The sequence below is a fragment of the Suricata suricatta genome, chromosome 2 (assembly GCF_006229205.1).
Source record: "Suricata suricatta isolate VVHF042 chromosome 2, meerkat_22Aug2017_6uvM2_HiC, whole genome shotgun sequence".
NCBI lineage: Eukaryota > Metazoa > Chordata > Mammalia > Carnivora > Herpestidae > Suricata > Suricata suricatta.
The window spans coordinates 63,339,977-63,363,102 of record NC_043701.1 but is presented as its reverse complement, the minus strand read 5'-3'; the positions used below and the strand labels follow the sequence as shown (position 1 = coordinate 63,363,102).

Here is a 23,126-nt window from a genome sequence, read left to right as displayed (position 1 = left end):
TTGATCCACTCATCAGGTGATAGACATTTAGGCTTTTTCCATGTTTTGGCTATTGTTGGCATTGCTGCTATGAACGTTGGGGTACATGTGCTCCTATGCATCAGCACTTCTGTATCCCTTGGGTAAATCCCTAGCAGTGCTATTGCTGGGTCATAAGGGAGTTCTATGGATAGTTTTTTGAGGAACCTCCACACTGTTTTCCAGAGTGGCTGCACCAGTTTACATTCCCCCAACAGTGTAGGAGGGTGCCTGTCTCTCCACACCCTCGCCAGCATCTATAGACTCTTGATTTGTTCATTTTATCCACTTTGGCATGAGGTGTATCTCAGTGTGATTTTGATTTGCGTTTCCCTGATGATGAGTGATGTTGAGCATTGTTTCATGCGGCACTCTGAATACTTTAGCTATTGTCGGTAGTGCAGCAGTGCATGTGCCTCTTCGAATCAACACTCCTGTATCTATGGGATAAATACCTAGTAGTGCAATTGCTGGGTTGTAGGGTAGTTCTATTTCTAATTTTTTGCTAAATCTCCATACTGTTTTACAGCATGGCTGCACCAGTTTGTATTCCCACCAGTGCAAAAGGGTTCCTCCTTCTCTGCATCCTCGCCAACATCTGTTGTTGCCTGACTTGTGAACTTTAGGCATCCTGACTGTTGTGAGGTGATATTTCATTGTGGTTTTGATTTGTATTTCCCCAGTGATAAATAATGTTGAGCATTTTTTCATGTGATGTTAGCCATCTGGATGTCTGCTTTGGAAAAGTGTCTATTCATGTTTTTTGCCCATTTCTTCACTGGATTATTTGTTTTTGGGGTGTTGAGTTTGATAAGTTCTTTATAAATTTTGGATACTAACCCTTTATCTGATATGTCATATCTTCTCCCATTCCATCCAGTTGCCTTTCACTGATTGTTTCTTTCACTGTGCAGAAGCTTTTTATCTTTATGAGGTCCCAAGAGTTCATTTTGTTTTTGTTTCCCTTGCCTTTGAAGACATGTGAAGTAAGAAGTTGCTGTGGCTGAGGTTAAAGAGGTTGTTGCCTGCCCTTTCCTCTAGGATTTTGATGACTTCCTGTCTTACGTTTAGGTCTTTCATCCATTTTGAGTTTGTTTTTGTGTATGTAAGAAACTGGTCCAGGTTAATTCTTCTGCATGTCTTTGTCCAGTTTTCCCAACACAATTTGCTGAAGAAACTGTCATTTTTCCATTGGATATTCTTCCTTGCTTTGTCAAAGATTAATTGGTCATACATTTGTGGGTCCACCTTTGGGTTCTCTATTCTATGCCATTGATCTATTTATCTGTTCTTATGCCACTATACTGTCTTGATTAGAGCTTTATCATACAGCTTAAGTCCTGAATTATGATGCCTCCAACTTTGGTGGGTTTTTTTCAGGATTGCTTTGGCTATTTGGGGTCTTTTCTGGTTCCATACAAATTTTAGCATTGTTTGTCCTAGCTCTGTGAAGAATGCTAGTGTCATTTTGATAGGGATTTCTTTAAATATGTAGATTACTTTGGGTAGTATCACATTTTAAAATATTTGTTCTTCCAATCCATGAGGATGGAATGTTTTTCCGTTTTTTATGCCTTCTTCAATTTCTTTCATAAGCTTGCCGTAGTTTTCAGTGTATAGATTTGGTTAGATTTATTCCTAGGTATTTTATGGGTTTTGGTGCAATTCTAAATGGAATTGATTCCTTGATTTCTCTTTCTGTTGCTTCATTTTTGGTGTATAGAAATGCAACCAGTTTTATATCCTGTGACTTTGCTGAATTCATGGATCAATTCCAGCAGTTTTTTGGGGAGTCTTTTGGGTTTTCCACATATAGTATCATGTCATCTGCAAAGAGTGAAAGTTGACTCTTTGGATACCTTTTTTTTTCTTTGTGTGGTCTGATTGTTGAGGCTAGAACTTTCAACACTGTGTTGAATAGCAGTGGTGAGAGTAGATACCCCTGTCGTGCTTCTGAACATAGGGAGAAGCTCTCAGTTTTTCCCCATTGAGGATGATATTAGCAGTGGGTCTTTCATATATGGCCTTTATGGTCTTGAGGTCTGATCCTTCTATCCCTGCTTTCTTGGGGTTTTTCTCAAGAAAGGATGCTGTATTTTGTCAAATGCCTTTTCACCATCTATTCAGAAGATCATGTGCTTCTTATCCTTTCTTTTATTAATGTTATGTATCACATTGATTGTTTTGTGGATATTGAACCAGCCCTGTATCCTAAGAATAAGTCCCACTTGATCTTGATGAATAATTCTTTTAATGTATTGTTGGATCTGGTTGGCTAGTATCTTGTTGAGAATTTTTGCATCTGCATTAACCAAGGAAATTGGTCTGTAGTTCTTCTTTTTAGTAAGATCTTTGCATTCAAGGTAATGCTGGCCTCATAGAATGAGTTTGGAAGTTTTCCTTCCATTTCTAGTTTTTGGAACAGCTTCAAAAGAATAGGTGTTAATTCTTCTTTAAATGTTTGGTAGAATTCCCCTGGAAAGTCATCTGGCCCTGGATTAATATTTTTTGGGTGATTTCTTTTTTTATTACAGATTCAATTTTGTTACTGGTTATGGGTCTGTTTGAATTTTCTGTGTCTTCCTGTTTCAGTTTTGGTAGTTTATATGTTTCTAGGAATTTGTCCATTTCTTCCAGATTGGCCAATTTGTTAGCATATAATTGCTCATAATATTCTCTTATTACTGTTCGTATTTCTGCAGTGTTGGTTGTGACCTTTCCTCTTTCATTAATGATTTTATTTATATGGGTCCTTTCCTTTTACTTTATGATCAGTGTGGCTAGGGATTTATCAATTTTGTTAATTCTTTCAAAGAACCAGCTCCAGGTTTCATTGATCTGTTCTGTTTGTTTTGTTTTTATTTTCAATACCATTGATTTCTGCTCCAATATTTATCTTCTTCTAGTTTGGGGCTTTATTTGCTGTTCTTTTTCTATCTCTTTTAAGGTGTAAGGTTAGAGTGGGTATTTGAGACCTTTCTTCCTTCTTTAAGAAGGCCTGGATTGCTATACACTTCCCTCTTATGACTGCCTTTGCTGCGTCCCAGAGGTGTTCCAGCTGTTGTGTTTTCATTTTCATTGGCCTTCATGTACTTTTTTATTTCCTCTTTAATGTCTTGGTTAACCATTCATTCTTTAGTAGAATGTTCTTTAGTCTCCAACTATCCGTTGTCTTGCCAAATTTTTCTTGTGGTTTCATAGCATTGTGGTCTGAAACATGCAAGGTACATCTTGATCTTTTTCTATTTGTTGAGGGCTGATTTGTGACCCTGTATATGATCTATTCTGGAGAATGTTTCATGTGCACTTGAGAAGAAGGTAAATTCTGCTGCTCTAGGATACAATGTTCTGAATATAGCTCTGAAATCCATCTCGTCCAGTATGCCATTCAAAGTCATTGTTTCCTTATCAATTTTCTGCTTAGATGGTCTGTCCATTGCTGTGAGTGGGGTGTTGAAGTCTCCTACTATTATGGTGTTATTATCAATGAGTTTCTTTAGGTTTGTGATTAATTGATTTATACATTTGGGGCTTCATGTTGGGGGCATAAATATTCACAATTGTTAGCTCCTCTTAATGGATAGACCCTTTAATTATGATATAATGCCCCTCATCTCTTGTTATAGTATTTATTTAAAAATCTAGTTTGTCTGACATAAAAGTATGGCTAATTCAGCTTTCTTTTCACAACCATTAGCATGATCGATGGTTTTTCATCCCCTTACTTTCAATCTGCAGGTTATCTTTAGGTCTAAAATTTAGCAGCCTATAGATAGGTTTTGTTTTCTTATCCATTCTGATACTTTATGTCTTTTGATTGGAGCATTGAGTCCATTGACAGAGTGAGTACTGAAAGATATTAATTTAGTGCCATTGTGCTTCCTGTAGAGTTGGTGTTTCTGGTGATGTTCTCTGGTCCTTTCTTGTCTTTGTTGCTTTTGGTCTTTTTGTTTTGTTTTGTCTTTTCTCCACTCAAAGAATCCCCCTTAAAATTTCTTGCAGGTCTGGTTTAGTGATCATGAACTCCTTTAGTTTTTGTTTTGCTGGGAAACTCTTTATCTCTCCTTCTATTTTGAATGAGAGCCTTGCTGGATAAAGAATTCTTGGCTGCGTATTTTTCCAGTTAGCACATTGACCATATCCTGCCACTCTTTTCTGACCTGCCAAGTTTCTATGGATAGGCCTGATGCAAACCTGATCTGTCTTCCCTTCTAAGTTAAGGACATTTTTTCCCTTGCTGCTTTCATAATTCTTTCTTGTCTGTGTATTTTGCAAATTTGACTATAATATGCCTTGGTGATGGTTGGGTTTTGTTGACTCTAATGGGAGTTCTTTGGGTTTCTTGGATTCTGATGTCTATGTCCTTCCCCAGGTAAAGGAAGTTTTCTGCTATAATTTGCTCACATAAACCCTCTGCCTCTTTCTCTCTCTCTTCATCTTCTAGGACTTCTATGATTCGGATGTTATTCCTTTTTAATAAGTCACTGAGTTCTCTAAGTCTTGTATCGTGCTCAGCTCAGGTCTTGATTTTGAGACTCTTGAGATCGAGCCCTGTGGCAGGCTCTGTGCTAACAGCTCAGAGCATGGAACCTTCTTCAGATTCGGTGTTTCCCTCTGTCTCTACCCCTCCCCTGCTCATGCTGTGTCTCTGTCTGCCTCTCTCTCAAAAATAAATAAATGTTAAAAAGTAAACAAATAAATAAATAGATTAGTTGAAATCCCAAACTTCAGAGATCCCTGAGGCTTTGACCCACATGGGCTCTCTGGGGGAGGGTCTCACTAAGCAATGGCCGGGGGCTGGCTTGCCCCAGAAAATGTTCGTGCAATCGCAGCAGAAGCAGTTCAGAGATTATGGCAAATCACAACACCCAACCCATGCCAGGCTTCACCACACTCTGGCATCTTAGTCCCAATATGAGCAAATGTGCTGCTCTCTAGGGTCTGCTGGGACCTTTGCCCAAGGGGAAGCTGTATGGCCGCTATCAAATGCACTTCAAGCAAGGGAACCACTTCTCCATGTGTGGCGCACTGACCCCTCAGACCCTGTTGTCTGCTCCTGAGGAGTTGCCCTATTTCCTCACCAGGGCACCGCTAGACACTGAGCTCTTGAACTTCGCACTCTGCACTCCACTGTTCATAGAATCCTGTGGTAGTGAAACTCTCTCCTTTCTCCCTATCAGTGGTTTTAGGGAATGGGTTTCTTATTCAGTCCCCTGAGAGTGTTTTCACTCTCTCTTTCTCTCCAGATACTTTCAGGGGAGTGCTTTTCTTCCATAATCCTGAGTCACTCTCCCCCTTTCTCTTTCTCTGTCCCTCTCTTCACAAAACCAGCTCCCTACCTTCCATGGCTTTTCTCTCCCCCAATTCAACTCTCCACACTGCATACCTGCCATGTTATGTAGCTCAAGTTATGCAGATTGTTTTGTTAATCCTCAGATCAATTTCCTAGGTGTTCAAAATGGTTTGGTGCTGATCTAGCTGCATTTCAGGGATGAGACCAGCTCAGGGTCTCTATGCTGCTCTGCCATCTTAACTCCTCCTGTCTCTTGTTCTGCTCTTTTAAATGTGGTGGAAAAATAATTCAGTGCCTAGTCTAGATTATGTCTATCCTGAATGATATTATGAATCCTTTTTCTGCAAAGACATTGACAGCACTCTATAGCTTATACAGCTGTTCTCCAACTGTGTGAGGACCAGGACTGGTGCTGAGGGATATATATGGAGAGAGAGATAAAGGTAGGTAGGTAGATGATAGGTAGATAGATAGATAGATAGATAGATAGATAGATAGATAGATAAAGTATAGTTGATGAGCTAAACAATAAAAAACATCGCCTGGGAGCCTGTTAGAAGTGTGTAAATTTGTGCATCTGATCTGCGACTTGGAAGTTAGATCCTTCCTTACAAAGAATGGTTGGAGTAGCATTCATCTTTCTTGAGCTTGATTCCACTTCTGACATTTTTAGTATGCAATATGTAGTTTTTCCACATGTTTCCTTGGAATAATTAATTTTTGCCATTCAAAGTTTTTAAAGCATTAAAATGTTACTTCAGGAGAATAAAATAAAAGTGAGCAAACTCATAAATACTGAGAACAAACTGGTAGTTGCCAGAGTAGAGGTGGGTGGAGGGGATGGGTGAAATGGGAGAGGGGGACTAATATATACAAACTTTCAGTTATAAAATAAGTCAAGGGAATATAAAGTACAGGATAGGAAATATAGTCAATAATATTGAATATCTGCATATGGTGATAGACAATAATTACACTTACCATAGTGAGCATTTTAATGGATATAAATGTCAAATAACTATTTTGTACACCTGAAACTAATATTGTATGTCAGCTGTAGTAAAAAAAAAAAACACATTAAAAAGTGAGCAAAGTGTCTAGAAGCAAAGCTCACCACCATAAAGCTGTTCTGGTGCCAAATTCTCTTACAGGAAAGTATGTAGAAACGGGCACTCCAGGGGGTGGCCAGCAGGGCTGGGAGAGCTCATCCTCATTGAGAAGGAACTTAGTTGTTCCTAAAATTGCCCTTTGTATTGAGAAATGAAATACCGGTAGCTAGATTGGCATGAGACCCCTGACCTTGTCTATTTCCAGCCGACAGTGACTTTCCCTAAGTTTCATGGTGAATCAGGGTGGAAAGCGAGGGTGCCCCTTCCCTCCACCTGCTACTCAGGAGGACACTGAGTCAGTTGGGAAAGCATTTCTATAAGCTCATTATTTCCCATAATATGTGTAGGTATAGAGCATCCAATGAATACAAATTTAGTCCTATACATGAATAAGATAAGGTAAGTAACAGGAAACATTCAGTGATCTAGACTGGGCTCCTTGTTTTATAAATAGAATAGGGATGGCACAGTGAGCCGCAGGGAAAACTGCTGGCTGGGTAGTTATTAGCTTATGTTGCCTTGCTTTGGGTGTTATCCTGGCTCAAGCAGGTTTTGCTGGGAGGCTGGTGACAGGTGTATTACAAAGGATTCTGTTCATATGGACATGGAGAAAGATAATCTTTTCTTCAGACCCTGTGTCTGAAATGCAGTGTAGATTTTAGCACATGACAATGTTGCCCGAGTCAAGGGCTCTCCTGCAAACAAAGAAACAAAAAAAAAATTTCAGACATGTTTGTGACCCACCAGCGCCATCAGTTTGTTTATTGAAATGTTAATTAAAATAGTGTGTCTACTGAGGGGCTCCTGGGTGGCTCAGTCAGTTGGTCTAACTCTTAATTTCAGCTCAGGTCATGGGATCGAGCCATGTGTTGGGCTCCATGCTGAGTATGGAGCCAGCATGGGATTCTCTCTCTCTCTCTCTCCCTCTCCCTCCCTCCCTCCCTTCCCTGCTCATAGTCCCTTTTTCTCTCTTAAAATAAAGAAACTTTTTTTTAAATGTGTCCATTGAAATCCAGAGAAGGTACCCAAAAACTTAAAAAGAACCTAATTGAATTATACCTTTATTTTTACTCAACGCAGATATTATCTTACACATAATTAACCATGTATAAAGTTAAAAGGTACATATATATGTACTTTTATATATATATATGTATATATATATATATACACAGACACACACACACACACATATATATATAATCTCAAAAGAGATATAACGGTTTAAAGAACACATACAAATGTTTGGCTGACACATAGCCAACTTAAAATATCAAGCCAAAAGTTAAGGGCAGATTTTCTTGTGAAACGTGTATAAATCCAGATATATGTATATTTATGCAGCAAAACCACATTTATTCCCATTCCATGCAGATTTTATAATTACTCTAATGATCTTGGCACTACATAGCAGATGAAGTATTGATAGGTGAAAAAGTAGTGTAAACAAAAGAAATATCTATACATATTGAGGTTCACAGTTTCTAAGTATCCTCTTGGTAGTGGCTCTTATACTCAAAGAATAAATGTCTAATTATAAACACCATGTTAAGCACTGCCAAGATTTTCTAAGTGTTCTTAGTACCAAAACCAATATTCTAAAGTGATTTCACGTGCATTATTGTTGACAAGTAAAAGGTAATAGTATAGTTGGGGTAAAAAGCATAAATTTCAAAGCTAGACTGTCTGATTCAAATCTGGTTGTACCACCCATGGGCTTTGTATGCACTTCAGCGAGCTATTTGAAATTTCTGTGCCTCCACTTCCTTGTATATAAAAATAATGAAAGAAAAAAGAAAGGAAAGGAAAGAGGGAGGGAAGGAGGGAGGGAGGGAGGAAGGAAGGAAGGAAGGAAGGAAGGAAGGAAGGAAGGAAGGAAGGAAGCACAAACGTTGGGGTTGACAGAAAAGCAATGCATGATAACCCTCTGAGCTCCCTCTGCAATGGACTGGATTTTATTTTGAGAGAGCATGCGCGGACTCGTGCAGTGGGGAGGGGGCAGAGAGAGGGAGAGAAAATACCAAGCAGGCTTCCGGCTGTCCACAGAGCCCAACATGGGACCCGATTTCACAAACTATGACATCAAGAGTCCACCGCTTAACCAACTGAACCACCCGGGTGCTCCTGGACTGGATTTTTATGTTTCCCCAAGATTCCTAGGTTGGAAACCTAATCCTACTGTGATAGTATTAGGAGGTGGGGCCTTTAAGGAGGTGATTATCGTCAGGAACTTGGAGTCCTCTTGGATGATTAGTGCCTGTATAAGAAGGGGGGGGGGGGGGGAAGAGGAGGCTAGCTTTCTTCCCCGCTGTGAGGATAAGGTCGGGTCTCCACAACCCAGAGGAGGGTCCTCACCACAGCCAACCATGCTTGTACTCTCATCAGACTAACTGGTCTCCTGAACTGGGAGACCTTCTAAGCTCTGAACGCCCTGAGAGAGAGAAGAATTGGTAGCAGGAAACCAAAGTATCTCCTTTATTATGGGAAAGATTGGGTTGAAGAAATGGCTCCGTGTCTCTTAACCGAAAGGACTTTCTAAGTTGCTCCCCCCAAATTAGGCCTACTTACCTTGCTACTCGGAGGCAGCAGTGGAGAGTCAGGCCCGCTCTGTGTAAAATCCCAGCGCAGAGGAGCGGAACACAGGCCTGGTGTAGGCATGCAGCTCCTAAGGTAAGATCAGAAGGGGCTGCTCTGCCCACATTCCCCCGGAGAAATCACTCCATCTCCGTAGAGAGGAATGGGAAGTGGGATAAGCAGCCAGGGGCTTTTTGGGAAAAATCCTTCTTGGTGGAAAGAGAAAAGCCAGGAATATGTGCTCTCATGTTTCTCTTGGCTTTGAGACTTGAGATGAGATGATGTGCAGTGTACCCCACACAAGGGGAGCGTCAAGAATTATTGGCTTTTGTTATGAGGTATTATTAACTACCTCACTATCAAGAGTGTAAGAAATTTTATTAGATCCAAGATCTAGATCAAAAGCTGTCTAGTAAGCATTCTAGAGATCAGAACTGCATTGTATTTTTATGTTCTAAATTCTGATTTGTATTATACTTAGCTATTAAGCCTCAACATTTGGATACATTAGCAAGTGATGTTGTACCGTTTAAATGTGTTTGCTCTTATATTCTATGAAAGCTGTTTCTCCACGTTGTTGCTCCTGAGAGCAGGTGTGGGCAGACCCCTGATTATCCCCTTTCAGCTAGCTCGGGGCTCCCAGCTGGTTCAGCGCAAGGTACAGAGAGATGTGTGGCTCTTCACTCAGGCAATTAGGGCTGAGCGTCTGGGCAGAGCCCAGGACATTTTATCACCATCACACACCGCTGTCTGACTCTTCTGAGAGCCCAGGGTTTGTTTATACTTGTTCTTCCCCCGCTTTTCTAGAGGATGTTGCGCCTTTTGTGCTATGGCCTCAAGTTAAATGCTCATAAAATTATACTGGGTTTAAAACCAAAATTTGTCAGGAGACCATTTGTTTGTTCTCCACCGGACTCTAAACCGCAGTCTTTCATGTCCTGGATTTCCTAACAGCTCCATTTTCCAGAGGTAAACGGAGGTGTACACGGAACACCTTGTCCAGACGTATAAATAGGGGAGCTCCGGCCGTGGGCCGTGCGCTAATGAAGACGCTGTGGGATGCGTGTCTCTCCTGCACCAGGCGTGCCGAGTGACAATCAGGTGAACGCTCCCTTTGCCTAGCGCCCAGCGCTCCGGCACCGATCCCTCCAATTACTGCGTGCCTGAATAATTGATAGAGTTAAGCGAATGCAGGTTCGTTTTTCACCACGTTCCCCGTGAGGGCTTCAGCAACATGAGGCAATTTATCACACTTTTTGTGCAACAGTGCATAGACTTTTTAGAGAGTGAATTTAGACTTCCTCTTCCTGTCCAATAAAGAAGCCCTTCTCAGGTTCGCATAATTCAAAGTCCTGATGAGGACAGGTGGCCCAGCAGCATCAGTATGTCCACATGACTCATATCATAGCACCCCCCCACCCACACCCCCAATGCTTTTTTCATCTTGCTTCATTTTCCTTTAGAGAAAGACCCAATTAACATTTGTGGATTTTCCTAAGGATGTTTCCTTCACAGAGGATACATTCAGCTCTTCTGCCAGAAAATTGTCAGAGCAATTGGTGGCTCCAGGGAACCTCTGTGTACTATTTCAGAAGAACCCACTGTGGGGCATCAGCACCTTCTAGACAGAGGGGCCTTTTAGAATGTGAATGCTTCCTAACCATTTGGAATATGCTTAAAATTGAAATCAACGGACCTGTCCTCACAAGGACGCCTTTATTATATGTTGGAAGTTGGGCGATGTCGTGCCAGCATCCAGTAAGGACATCATCATCTTTCTCTCCTCACCTCCAGCTTGTGAGCTCTTACTTCTAACTTTCAAAAATGTTCTCTCATATCCTTCCAGAAAATGCACTGCTAAAGTGAAAGAACAGATAGCTGCAAGTAAGCTAGGCATTTTCCAGGTGACATTCTACTGAGAAACCCATTTGGGGATAATAGCCCAATTGGAACTAATTCTTCACTGTCCCTTGTGGTCAGGAAATAGCATGTCCAAATTAATCAAATGCTCTGGTGACTTGTGTTCTCCGTTTAGTATAGTGATGCTGTTGCATCTTAAAGGATGATCACTTTGAACAGAATTACAAATAATTATAAAACCAAGATGAATATTATTTTATCTTTCATTGAGACATTAGCCTAGGCTCTTGCAGGTACTGCTTAGTTAGGATTAGGAACAGCTGTTGGTTTCCACTCTGTCCACATCATGCAAGTTAATAGGGTTCTGGTTAATAGGATGCCAGGAAACAGAATTTATTATAGCACACACTCATTAATGCAAAACATGATAATACCTTTCAAAGAAACTAACAGAGCCAAAACTATTTTAATGGCTCCAATTAATCCTAAGCACACTGTAAGTTTTGAGGGAACTTCAGAAGACATTTCAAAAATATCCAAATAGGGAAAGTTTGGGTAGGGGCAGAAGAAAATATATATTTTGATAATATATTGTCAGAAAATAAAATTTTTGTTGTGTAATAGCTATGTAGAAGCACAGCTCTCAAAGGGATAGGATTTCCTTATTTTAAAGTTGGATTTTAGGGGCACCGGGGTGGGTCAGTCGATTGAGTGTCTGACTCTTGATTTTTGGCTCAGGCCTTGATCTCATGAACTGTGAGGTCACGATCTCACAGTTCATGACACTGAGCCCTGCATTGGGCTCCGCACTGACAGCATGGAGCCTGCTTAGGATTCTCTCTGTCTCCTCCTCTGTCTGCCCCTCCCATGCACATGCATATGTACTCTCCCTCTCTCTCTCAACATAAACTTTAAAATCCAAATTTTACTTATTTTTTTAATCAGAAATTTCACTTTTGAAGATTTAAAAACTTAAATGCAACTGATCTCATTTTTATTATTAAACAACTATTCAGATTTTTAAAACAGATAAATTAGAAAAAGATCAAATGTTTCACTTTAAGAGAAGGCTAACAAGAAGTGGGCGGGGCACCCAGTGCATCTGCCGGTGCCTGTGGCCAGCAGGACACCTGGACATCCCTGCTGTGGCCCTAAACATTTCCACAGGAGGCCAGAGCCCAACCCTGTTAGCCTAGTTTTATCTTAAGATTTTTCTGGTCACTCCCTTAGACTATTGACAATAACAATTGCATTTCAAAAATTCTATTTTTGTAACTTTGAGCAAAATACCCATTGCATAAAATGAAGCACAATTGTGTATCCTCTATCTTCTTAAATTTATCTCTTAAAATTTTTTTTTCAATTTATTTTTGAGAGACAAACAGCATGAGTGGGAGAGAGGCAGAGAGAGAGGGAGATACAGAATCCGAAGCAGGCTCCAGGCTCTGGGCTGTCAGTACAGAGCCTGACACGAAGCTCAAACTCACAAACCATGAGATCATGACCTGAGCCAAAGCCGGACACTTAACCAACTGAGCCACTCAGGCGCCTTTTCTCCTATTTATCTCTTAACATTTGGTTAAAGAAATCCTATCCTTTCAAGATAGGGTGCAGTGAATTGCCACTAATAATCTCCTGTGGTTTTAGTTTCAGGTTAATTCTGCCTCTGTTGTTTTTATCCTCATTTGTAACTCAGTTTCCAGAAATGGAAACTTTTAAGATAGTCTATCCTGAGGGTAGAAACACTTTGAGAAAAGTTGTCTTTGTTGTCACCATTCCACAAATACCCTGTTGCAGAGAACTTGTCCCATAATGTCCAATAACCTGCCCAAACTGTGGCACATGGTGATTTCCATTAAGTTTTGCTAGAGCATTTAGTATAATACAGTATCTTTCTCTGATTGCCATTCATAAAGGAAACTTAACTTGGTTTTCCTTTTTTCTGTCCAAGAAAGTAATTTTACTCATACATAAACGTTATTTAATGTGCAAGAAAGCATTGAGAATATTTTTTAAAACTTCCAAGTAATGTAGCATTTTAGAGTAGATTTTTCTCAACTGTGGTTGGGATTCAAACACTTGTATGTCTTCCCAAATAAAGTTAATTTTTGCTCATGGAAACACATCTTTTTAAAAAATACACAGATCATTATTGCTAGAAATACCTTGGAGAGCATGTTGGAATGGAATGCTAGGAGTTCCAGAAGGAGTGGAAACTTGAATTTTGAAATCATCAACTTTTTTCAAATTGTTCTCCTAAGTACTTGGAATCTGTTTTTTAATAACAAAAGTCTCTCTATTGAATGTCACCTTTTAAAGATGAATCTTAAACTAGATTTGTGACTTTGGGTAGTGATGATACTGACTTCTATAAACTAGTTTTTAAACATTTCTTTTTTTCTAATGTGTATTTAATTTTGAGAGAGCTCACAAGCGGAGGAGGGCAGAGAGGGGGACAGAGGATCCAAAGCAGGCTTTTCGCTTACAGCAGAGAGCCCTATGCGGGGCTCAGACCCACTAACCATGAGATCACGACCTGAGCCGAAGTCAGATGATTAACCGACTGAGCCATCCAGGCACTCCTATAAACGATAATTTAAAGTATACTGTCTAAGTGTGATAATTCACTTATTCATTCATTTTACTTTCCCATTCAAAACTATTTTAGTGCCAGCGGTCTACAAGGCACTGTTTTATGTGCTATGAATATGATTTACTAAAGACTCCTTCCTCAGAAAGCTTACAGTCTGTTAATTGAAATAATACTTATAAATAAGTAACAAATGTAAAACCACAAGGATTCTAAGATAGGGGTAGTCCACAGCTTCTGGGGTTCAAGAAGGGCAATAGGTCAAGAAGAATTTGAAATGGCTTGCTTTATGGAGGGTGTTGCATTTGACTTGACCATTGAAAGATGTTGAAGAATGGAACATTTACGGATAGTGGCAGTAAATGCTCCAGGAGGAAGAAAGACAATGGTCCAAACACTTTGCGCATAGACAGGAAGTCAGTGTCATTCAACCCAAGTGAAATGCAGAGTATAATGGAGGAGGGGTTAAGCGTCTGACTTCAGCTCAGGATATGATCTCACAGCTTGTGAGTTCGAGCCCTGAGTTGAGCTCTGTGCTGGCCACTTAAGAGCCTGGAGCCCGCTTCAGATTCTGTGTTTCCCTCTCCCTGCTGTTGGCATGCGCGTGCTGGTGCTCTGTCTCCCTCTCAAAAATAAACATTAAAAAAAAAATTTTTTTTTTAAAGCAAAGCTAGGGGCACCTGGGTGGTTCAGTCGGTCAGGGTCCAACTTGAGCTGAGGTCATGATCTCACAGTTCATGAGTTTGAGCTCCACATGGGGCTCTGTGCTGACAGCTCAGAGCCTGGAGCCTGCCTCAGATTCTGTGTCTCCTTTCTCTGCCCTTCCCCACTTGTTCTGTCTCTCAAAAATGAATAAACATTTAAAAAAACTTTTTAAAAAGAGAGCTCTGTATAACCTAAAACTATACTCAATTACCCCCAAAATAATCCAATTAAATATAAAGAGTGGCAACAAATAGCTACTAATCCTCTTTAATCTGCAAAGTAATATATTCTATAAAAAGCATTCTTGTGATTCCCATAGTGATATTCGGGAAGTAGAAGATAAGTATTCTCCTTAAGTTCCTGAATTTCCATAAAAACTCTGGTACCACACAATGCTGCAGCATTTTTCAGCCTTTTTAAAAACAAGATAAAACAGATTAGAAAATACCTGGGTGCGTTGCATCTGCTGGGCATGGTTTCAAGAAACTTCAGTGTGTGTGTGTGTGTGTGTGTGTGTGTGTGTGTGTGTGTGTGTAGGAGATTACAATAGGAAATTGGGTTTTTTACTATGACTCAGTCAATATACACTCTGGTATTTTCCATGTCATCCTAATCCCTTATCTGGCTGCTGTCCTAGCTCTTCAAAGCCAGTGTTGAATTGTCATTCTGCTGTGTTATGATTCCTTATGGCTTATTCGCAATGGAAGCCTTCCAACAAATGCAACCAAAATTCAAGTTATTTTAGTATTTTCTTAGAGATCAACAAACCTCAACCTCTCTCAGAATGCTCAGGCTTGCTGTGAAGAACGTTCCCAGACTTTTCCCTGCAGTACAAGGCTGCTTTTAAGTAAACCAGGAGGGGGGGGAAACATGCAGGGTAGGACAGTGGGAAGATTTGCTCTTTAAATCAAGAATTTGAAGCAATGTTTTGACACCCAGTAGCAATATTTGCTAAAATAACATTTATGTTAACTACTTTTTTTCCCTTTCTCTGTCTTTCTCTCAAGCTGCCTGTCTTGTGCTTGGCTGTATGATTTTCCCTGATGGCTGGGATTCAGATGAAGTCAAACGGATGTGTGGAGAAAAGACAGACAAGTACACTTTGGGGGCGTGTTCAGTCCGCTGGGCGTACATCCTGGCTATTATTGGGATTTTGGATGCCCTCATCCTCTCGTTTCTGGCATTTGTGCTTGGTAACCGACAAGACAGCTTGATGGCAGAGGAACTGAAGGCAGAAAACAAAGGTAAGCTTGCTTCGGGGAACTCTTATCTGGATGCGTCAAGCACATCGAATGCCAGTGCTTCCGTTGCAGGTCTAATCTGGCCCATCTTTTAATGCTGTCTAGTTGATAGACTTTCCCCTAGACTCAACTCTGAAGTTTACACAATCGAAATACAGGGGATTTTCGCACTTACCTTTCTAAGACTCTAAGTCCATTATTATTACTTAAATACATTTTTCCAGTTTCTTTGTCCTTCTGTCTCAAAGTTAATGGCTATGATAATTTGGGGGTGGGGTCTATTTAGTTAAATGGAGAGTACATCCTTTCCATGTATTCAGCTGTTTTCCAGGCTGATGCCTGGGGAAATCTCATAAAATCATGCACAAATGTCTTTATTAAACTGTTCAGTCATTGTATTCGAATTCTGACTTCTCCTTTCAGAGAGAAGGCAGGATACTGGCCCTCACCAGTTGCAGTTAGGGATTTCAACAGTTACCTAATTAACTGAATTTGAAATATGTTATCTGGGTAGTGAAAAGCTCTCCTATTTCTTTTCAAAAAGAAAATGTCTTCTGAAACACAAACGAGAATTTTTTTTAAAAGGGGTACTGGCTAGCAAACGATACATAAAAGTTCAAGTGATAGTGCGCCAATAAAAAGCAGCAAGTCATTATTCAAGAGCAGTCTTAATTTCCCAGATTTTTAAGCCAGTTGTTTAGGCATCAAATGTTACTGCCACTGTATGTTGGAGACGATTTTATTTCACTGTTTTATCTTTATGTAACTTTTAACTTTAATACTTCGGACTCACATTGGCACTTCCAATTGAGTGGCTGCTGTTGGTTGTTTTTATTTCTGATTGGAAACTAAATCCATCCTTGAATTAGGAAATGTAGCTCAGGTAGTGGTTCCTCAGTGCCTCAGCAGGCCTCAAATACAAGTATAGATTCATATCTACAGGATACTACAGGGTGTAATGACAGTATAGCAAGCTTTATGTTTAGACCATCATTGGTGATGCTTGTAAACTATGAACTATACAGAAAGAAAATCAAGAGGTCTGGGAAAGCACAGTCATTTGTGGGTTCTTGATCTCCCTGATTTATGGACAGAACACATACTACTTGCTTTGGTTCCAGCAAAAATCCTCTAAACACAAAAATCTTTCACAAAGGAGCAATGCTTTCTAAAAACACAATTATTCCCTCTCCAGGTTGTCCTTTGTAGATGGAAAGGATGATGTACTTCCTAATGCATGTTAGAGATTTCAAGTGGCTTCCCATGCACTTATTAATTTGGAGGCCTTGTCCGTTGTTGTCTTTGTGGTTTGGTGGATGTATACAGATCTCTGTCCAGTTAGCTTCACCTCAAAGCGAATAAAAAGGATAGCTCAGTGTTAGAACAAGTTGCCTTTCCCTAAAGTGTGAGTTAAAGAAAACATCATTTTGTTCCACAAATGCTGATTTCTACCAGCATGTAATGATTGACTGGAGGGCTATTTATTCACTGTACAATTGCAAGTTATACTGAGGGGGCGCCTGGGTGGCTCGGTTGAGCATCTGACTTCGGCTCAGGCCATGATTTTATGGTACGTGCGTTCAAGCGCCACATCGGGCTCACTGCTGTCAGCACGGCCCGCTTTGGATCCTCTGTCTCCTTCCCTCTCTGTCCCTCCCCTGCTCACACTCACTCGGAAATAAAAATAAATAGTTAAAGTTATACCAAGAACCTTTAACTTTCCAGACATCTGTTAGCTACAAATAAGGAAATTCAGAAAAATTTTTAAAAATAACCAGGATGATTGTCTGCTTGGCAGTGGAGAACTGTAAGTTCTATGTACACATAGGAGTGATGACAATTCTGACTTCATGCTTCAGAAGGTAACAGCTAGGATTAGAGGGTAACTCTTAACAGTCTTCAAAGGGTCTTTTCTTCTACTGGAGTGAGTTTCATGTTGATACCTGATCCCTTCTGTCTAGGTTTTCGTTTTAAGAAGGTGTCTTTTCCACTCCCAATGCCTTGATAAACGTGTTGATGGGAAGTCGGAAGAGGCCCGAATACGGTTTAAGGAGCCTCTGTGCATGACTGTTCTGTGTCCATTATCTCTGTTTGCTTGTATCATGTTTGCCTGTGTCCATAGTTCCTTCCATCTGGTTCTGAAGGGCCCAGATCAGTAGCAGTTCATCTGCATCAAATTGGATCCAGTAAGGAAGGTAGCAGAGTGTCGGGCCGTACTGAGGAACATGTCCATTTTACCACATTCTTATGTCACAGTCAGAATTCTTTTATCTGAATCCTGAGAATATATCAACAGCTCTACTATGTAGATATTTCAGATTTTCCTGCGATAGGGTCTGTATACAATCAGACTCGGATTGTAGAAAATGTAATCAGACCTGCATGCTTCTGAGAAATGGTAAGAGATTTATAGTTGCTGTGCAAAATAGCTTTTATTGTTTGGTATTATTTAAACACGTGTTCAGTGTTGAAACTTGGAGAGTTGGTTTGAGAGGGGACCAGGTAGTGATGTGTGTGTGTGTGTGTGAACAATTTCACTAAGCAGTAGTCACATTGCTTTCTAGTGTATGCAATAAGCAAAACTAAATACTATCAGTGTTACTTTCTATAAATCCTAATGGAGGAGAGATCTGATGAGAATAATTTGTAAGTAAGAAATTGTACTTGAATAGGTGCTTTTACAATTTGCATGGATACATTAATAGACCTTTTCACTTACTAAAACTATTTTTTCACTATTCTGTCCCTTGGTAGCCTAGGTCTCCTTTGGATTCCAGGATAATGCAAAGACCCAGAGGCCAGTCTGTTTTAGATCAGTTTACTAACTCCATAATGCTTGTGATCTCCTAGAGGCAGACAATACCATATCTCAAGTCTTGGCTCAAGAGAATAAAACATCCATACGTTCTCATATACACTATATTACTATACACACTATAATATATTTTATAATCTTCTTCCAGTTTCATGGTCTGCTGATCATCCTAACCTACATCCTCTAATAAGTAGCAAGTGTACTCCACAGAGAATAAACCTACAAGAGACGCATATGCCCCCATTTCAAAGAAATTTGTCCTGAGCAGTCTCATGACAGGATCCTATCTTCTTTGTGTAGCTTTTATAATTAACATAGCAAAACACTCCTCTGTTTGTCTGGAAAAGCCACAACACGGGTCCAGGTTTTCCGTGTATCGCTACCGTAAGAAAATTGCTTTGATCCATAAATCCTTCCTAACAACCTCCCCAATGGATGAAACAAGAATCACTGTTAGGTAAATTCTAGAAAAAAATCAAAAAAGGGATGGGAACGCCATTCTGATTGTTGAACCGTGTTCCATTCACAGGTTCCTTAAGGGAATGTAGAACACTACCTAGCCATAAATTCACCATCACAAAGTAATGTTCAAAAGAAAAACAAGAGAGTGCATAGGTGAGCTCTCTACATCGATAAACCAGTGCCTATTAAAGTAAATGTCCAGGAGCACCTGGGTGGCTCAGGCAGTTGAGCATCCTACTCTTGATTTCACCTCAGGTCGTGATCCTAGGGTCATGGGATCGAGCCCCACATCAGGCTCTGCACTAAGCATGGAACCTGCTTAAAATTCTCTCTCCTCTTCTCCTCTTCCCTGCTCGCTCACTCTAATTTCCAGGCAACTCACCCCAATCCCATTAGAGTGTATGTCCTCCTTCAGTCCCTCCTACAAGATTTCCTGAGCCTTTTCCAGGAATGCAACTATAATTTGAATGTGGTCTCAGCTGAAACTGATCACAAATTGTAAAAATGGCAATTTGGGATAAGGGAGTTTCCACAGATTTTCAACCAGCAACTCTGAAGAATGCAAGTGTTACCTCAGAAGGAACTTCTCTGAGAGAGAGAAAGTGAATCACCTGTGTTGCATCACCAAAGTCCCACAATCTATTCTAATGTGAAAAGACAAAACAAAACTCCACTTAAAAAGAGAGAAGTGAAAACTATTTAAAATATCCAACCAACTTCTACAGGAGTTGGCACGTATAAGAAATTTCTACTGTGCATTTGAGAAGCCAGCCCCGCAGGCTGTGTGCCATCCCTGGCTCTGGGGATAAAAACAGGTGGGCAGGTGTTGGTTCTCCTTGGGCGCCGGGCAGCATGATCTCTCAATGAGCCAACAACAGGAGGCGTTTCACCTTGATATGCCTCCTAATTGTGTATTTTAACACACTGAACTGTGAAGTCAATTTAATTATGTAAAATTAAAGTTTCATCCAGATAAAAAGGATTTGAAATGAAAGCTTCATTTCCAATTTCTTTCATTAATTGTGAAAGGATAAATAATTACATTTTCTAGAACTCCTGTGCCACACAAATAGCTCGTTCCTTGTCAGACGCTGTTCATAAAGAGGCATGTTGCTGAGTTTGTGTATGTGGTCTTTGGAATTGCTTATCAGATAATTGGGTCCTCTCATGAACAGTTTTAAAGTCACTCAGTCTTCTAGCACTTACACTGCAAATGAGAAAATATTATCCATTAAGAGATGATTCTAGCTACCATTTATTAAGTGGTTTAAGCTCTTTTTAATGCTATCATAGGTGGAGTTAAATTCATTTTACTCAAATCACTAATTGAGAAACCCTCCAGCATTTGGAATTGAGGTGCCATGGCACGCCACGTGCAGCCACACTGTGCTCGGCAGCGCGGGCCGAGGAGCGAAGGTGCACTGTCTGCAGCTGGTGCAGTCTCGGAGGTTCCCTGAGCGCCCTGCCCCCGGATCTTCATGATTGAAGAATTCAGCTTCCTCATCTATGCATTGCAGGCTTGTCTAAATGGCATCTGAGGTTTCTTCCAGCTCCAAAATATTTTAATTCTGGGGACGCTTTCAGAGATGTCCTTTAAAGATGCTCCAAGGGAAGTAAGAGATCCTGCCCTTAGAGCAGTGAATGCGCTAACGGCTCTTAGGAACTTGTTAGCAACGGAAGAGTCAGAACAGAGAAAGATGAAAGTCAATGGGAAGGAGCTCTAGGATGCTCTGAACAGCCCTGTCATGGCTCCATCGTTCATACCACCAAGTAGAAGGAGTCAGATCTAGAAACTCTAGTCCAGGGCAGAGAAGCCTGCTAGCCTAATTCCCATGTTATGTGGTATCCTTGACAATGGACAGAGCCCCACATCAGAGATAAAAACTTTGTTTTGGTCTCAACTCCAGCACCCAAGAGTCATTAGGCCTCTAAGCAAGTCCCAAACATTCCAGAATTTCGGTGTCCCCTTCTTTAAAATGAGAAGAGGAAGACTACTACCCAGGCCTGCCTCCTGCATAGGGTTGAGAGTCCAGTGAAAGCGTGTGTATGAAAATAGTTTATAATCAATATCTATGTATGCTTTACTAATCATTTCCCACATGGTATCATATTTGATCTCTGCAGTAATCCTAGGAGAGAGCTATTCTCAGTCAACGTCTACACATCAGAAACTGAGGCTCAGAAAAGTTAAAGGTTTTGTCTAAATTTCCATGACTGGAAAGGAATGACTCCAGGCCTCAAACCCAGTCCCTTTACTCAAACATTCAAGTTTTTTCTATCATACAAGATGATGGAATAACTTCTTAAAATAGGCTGATTCTGTTGCTTTCTACTTGACCGCTGAGCCCTGTACAAGTAGAGTTGAATCTTATTTTCACTTGGTAGCTTTTAGATAATGTGTTTAAATAAAAAATCAAATACGCTTGAGAGTAGACTCTTCCCCCAAGTGCTCATACCTTGTGTCCTCATTTTCATTTGTCTCAAGGTATTTTTTCATTCCTCTTTTGATCTCTTCTTTGACCCACTAATTGTTGGGTAGCATGTTGTTTAGTCACAAAAATGAGAAGTAGCCTTTGAAACTGATCCCCTTGGGGCGTCTCGGTAACTCAGTCAGTTGAGTGTCTGACTCGATTTCAGCTCACGTCAGGACTCCAGAGTTGTGGGATCCGCGCTCTCGCGCTCTGTGTGTCCCTCGCTCTCTCCCTGCCTCTTCATCACTCAGCTCCTGTGCTCACTCTCGTTCAAACACACACACACACACACACCTGATCCTCTTAGTTGACTGTGTAACTTGATGAAAACCCAGAAAGGAAGATCAGGAAGGTGTGACAAAAAGTACCAAGTGCTTTGAATTAAATTTTTAATAAGGTCACAGTGAACCATCTGTTTCCCAGTGGGGTTAGTGTTGAGCAAACACAGTCATTAAAGCATTGCAGAATATGCCTCTAAAACTGCCCATACGCTGGCACTTTTGCAGAGGGGCTCATAAATCTGAGTTGCTACAGACCTCGGAGGTCCTTACAGAGTTGTACTAAGTACTTACTCATTCCTCCTATTTCCTCTCCTCCCACTCACTCAAACACTCCATTCAGGTTTTCTCCCCCAGCATTTTGCTGCCGCTGTCTTATGAAGGTCACTCCCAGGTGCTAAATTTCACAGTCTGTTTTCCGTTCTTACATTGCCTTTTCACAGCTGACTGCAGTGACCCATCTTGGAACTCCTTCATTGGCTCGCAGGGGCTGCCCTTGCGCAGCTTCCCTTCTGCCTCTCTGGGCTTTTTCTGTGGGGTCTCCTTCACTGCTCCCTCCCTATCTCTCCCTTCTTTCCACCTGTACTCAGTTCACAGAGTATCTCTTGGGGTGCCGTGGCTTTAAGAAACCTCTGCACACTAATGACTCCCAAGTTTAAACACCTCCTTCTCCCCAGTGAAGTCTGGGCTCCTCTGCCCCATTGCCTACTTGATACACTTTCTGAATGTCTAATTCGCATCTCAAACTTAACGTTTCCACAACTGAGCTCCTGATGTTTGTTTCCCAGAAAGCCGCTACCTCACAGTCTTCCCCCAGCTCAGTTAGTGACAGCTTTATTCTTCCATCTGCTCGGGCCAAAACTTCAATCATTCCGGACTCTGTTCTTTCTCTAACAACTGACGTTTAACCCATCCAAAAATCATATCCGCTCTCCCTTCAAAGTATAGCCAGAGTTCACTGACTTCTCACCCTTCTCACGGCTGCCATCCTGGTTCAGGCCATCATTGCAAGACAGCCCTACATGGTTTCACTGATTCCTTATGTGCCCCTTTTCATTCTGATCTCAACAGAGCAGTCGTGTGATCCTGTTAAAGGGTAAGCCCCACCATGCTGAGCCTCAGCTATGCATCCTCCAGTGACTGGGTGATCTTACTCAGTGAAAGCTGGAGTTTTTCAGTATAGTCTTCGAGACCATCACAGATGCCTCCATCTTTGCCACTCTGACTCCTCCCTGTTTTCCCCCCTCATTTCCCATGCTCTGGGCACAGTGGCTTCCTTGCTGTTTCTCAGACACACCGGGGACCATCCCATGGCCTCTGTGTTTGGTGTCCGGTCTGCCTAAGATGTTCTTCCTCCAAACCATACAGCTTCTTCATCGCCTTCAGGTTTCACGCAAATATCACCTTCTCACTGGCCAGCCTGTCTAAAATGTCACCTACACGTGTGCTTCAGCTAACTCACTAAATAGTTTATCTCTTTTGTTAATTGTCTTCCCCCATAAAAGCTCCACAAGAACTTTTTGTCTCTTTTGTTCACTACTGTATCCCTGGCACCTAGAAAAATGCCTGGCATATGTGGCCACTCAATAATTATGTATTGCATGAGTAAATTATTGAATGAAAGAATGAGTCTATTCTGATCTTTCTCTTTCATGAGAAGCTCAGTCCATTGTTGCACAGATCTTAGGCTTAGAAAGTTTTGGTTTTGGT

At 40.9% G+C, this 23,126-nt stretch overlaps 1 protein-coding gene across 3 annotated transcripts in view; it reads left to right on the top strand.

Moving 5' to 3' along the window:
- Nucleotides 1-23,126, top strand: part of LHFPL3 (LHFPL tetraspan subfamily member 3) — a 556,172-nt gene that overhangs the window by 375,178 nt on the left and 157,868 nt on the right. For all 3 annotated transcript variants that reach the window (XM_029927664.1, XM_029927674.1, XM_029927681.1), the window contains exon 2: nucleotides 15,157-15,393. In XM_029927664.1, the coding sequence (XP_029783524.1) occupies nucleotides 15,157-15,393 (237 nt within the window). The remainder of the gene's footprint in view (nucleotides 1-15,156; nucleotides 15,394-23,126) is intronic.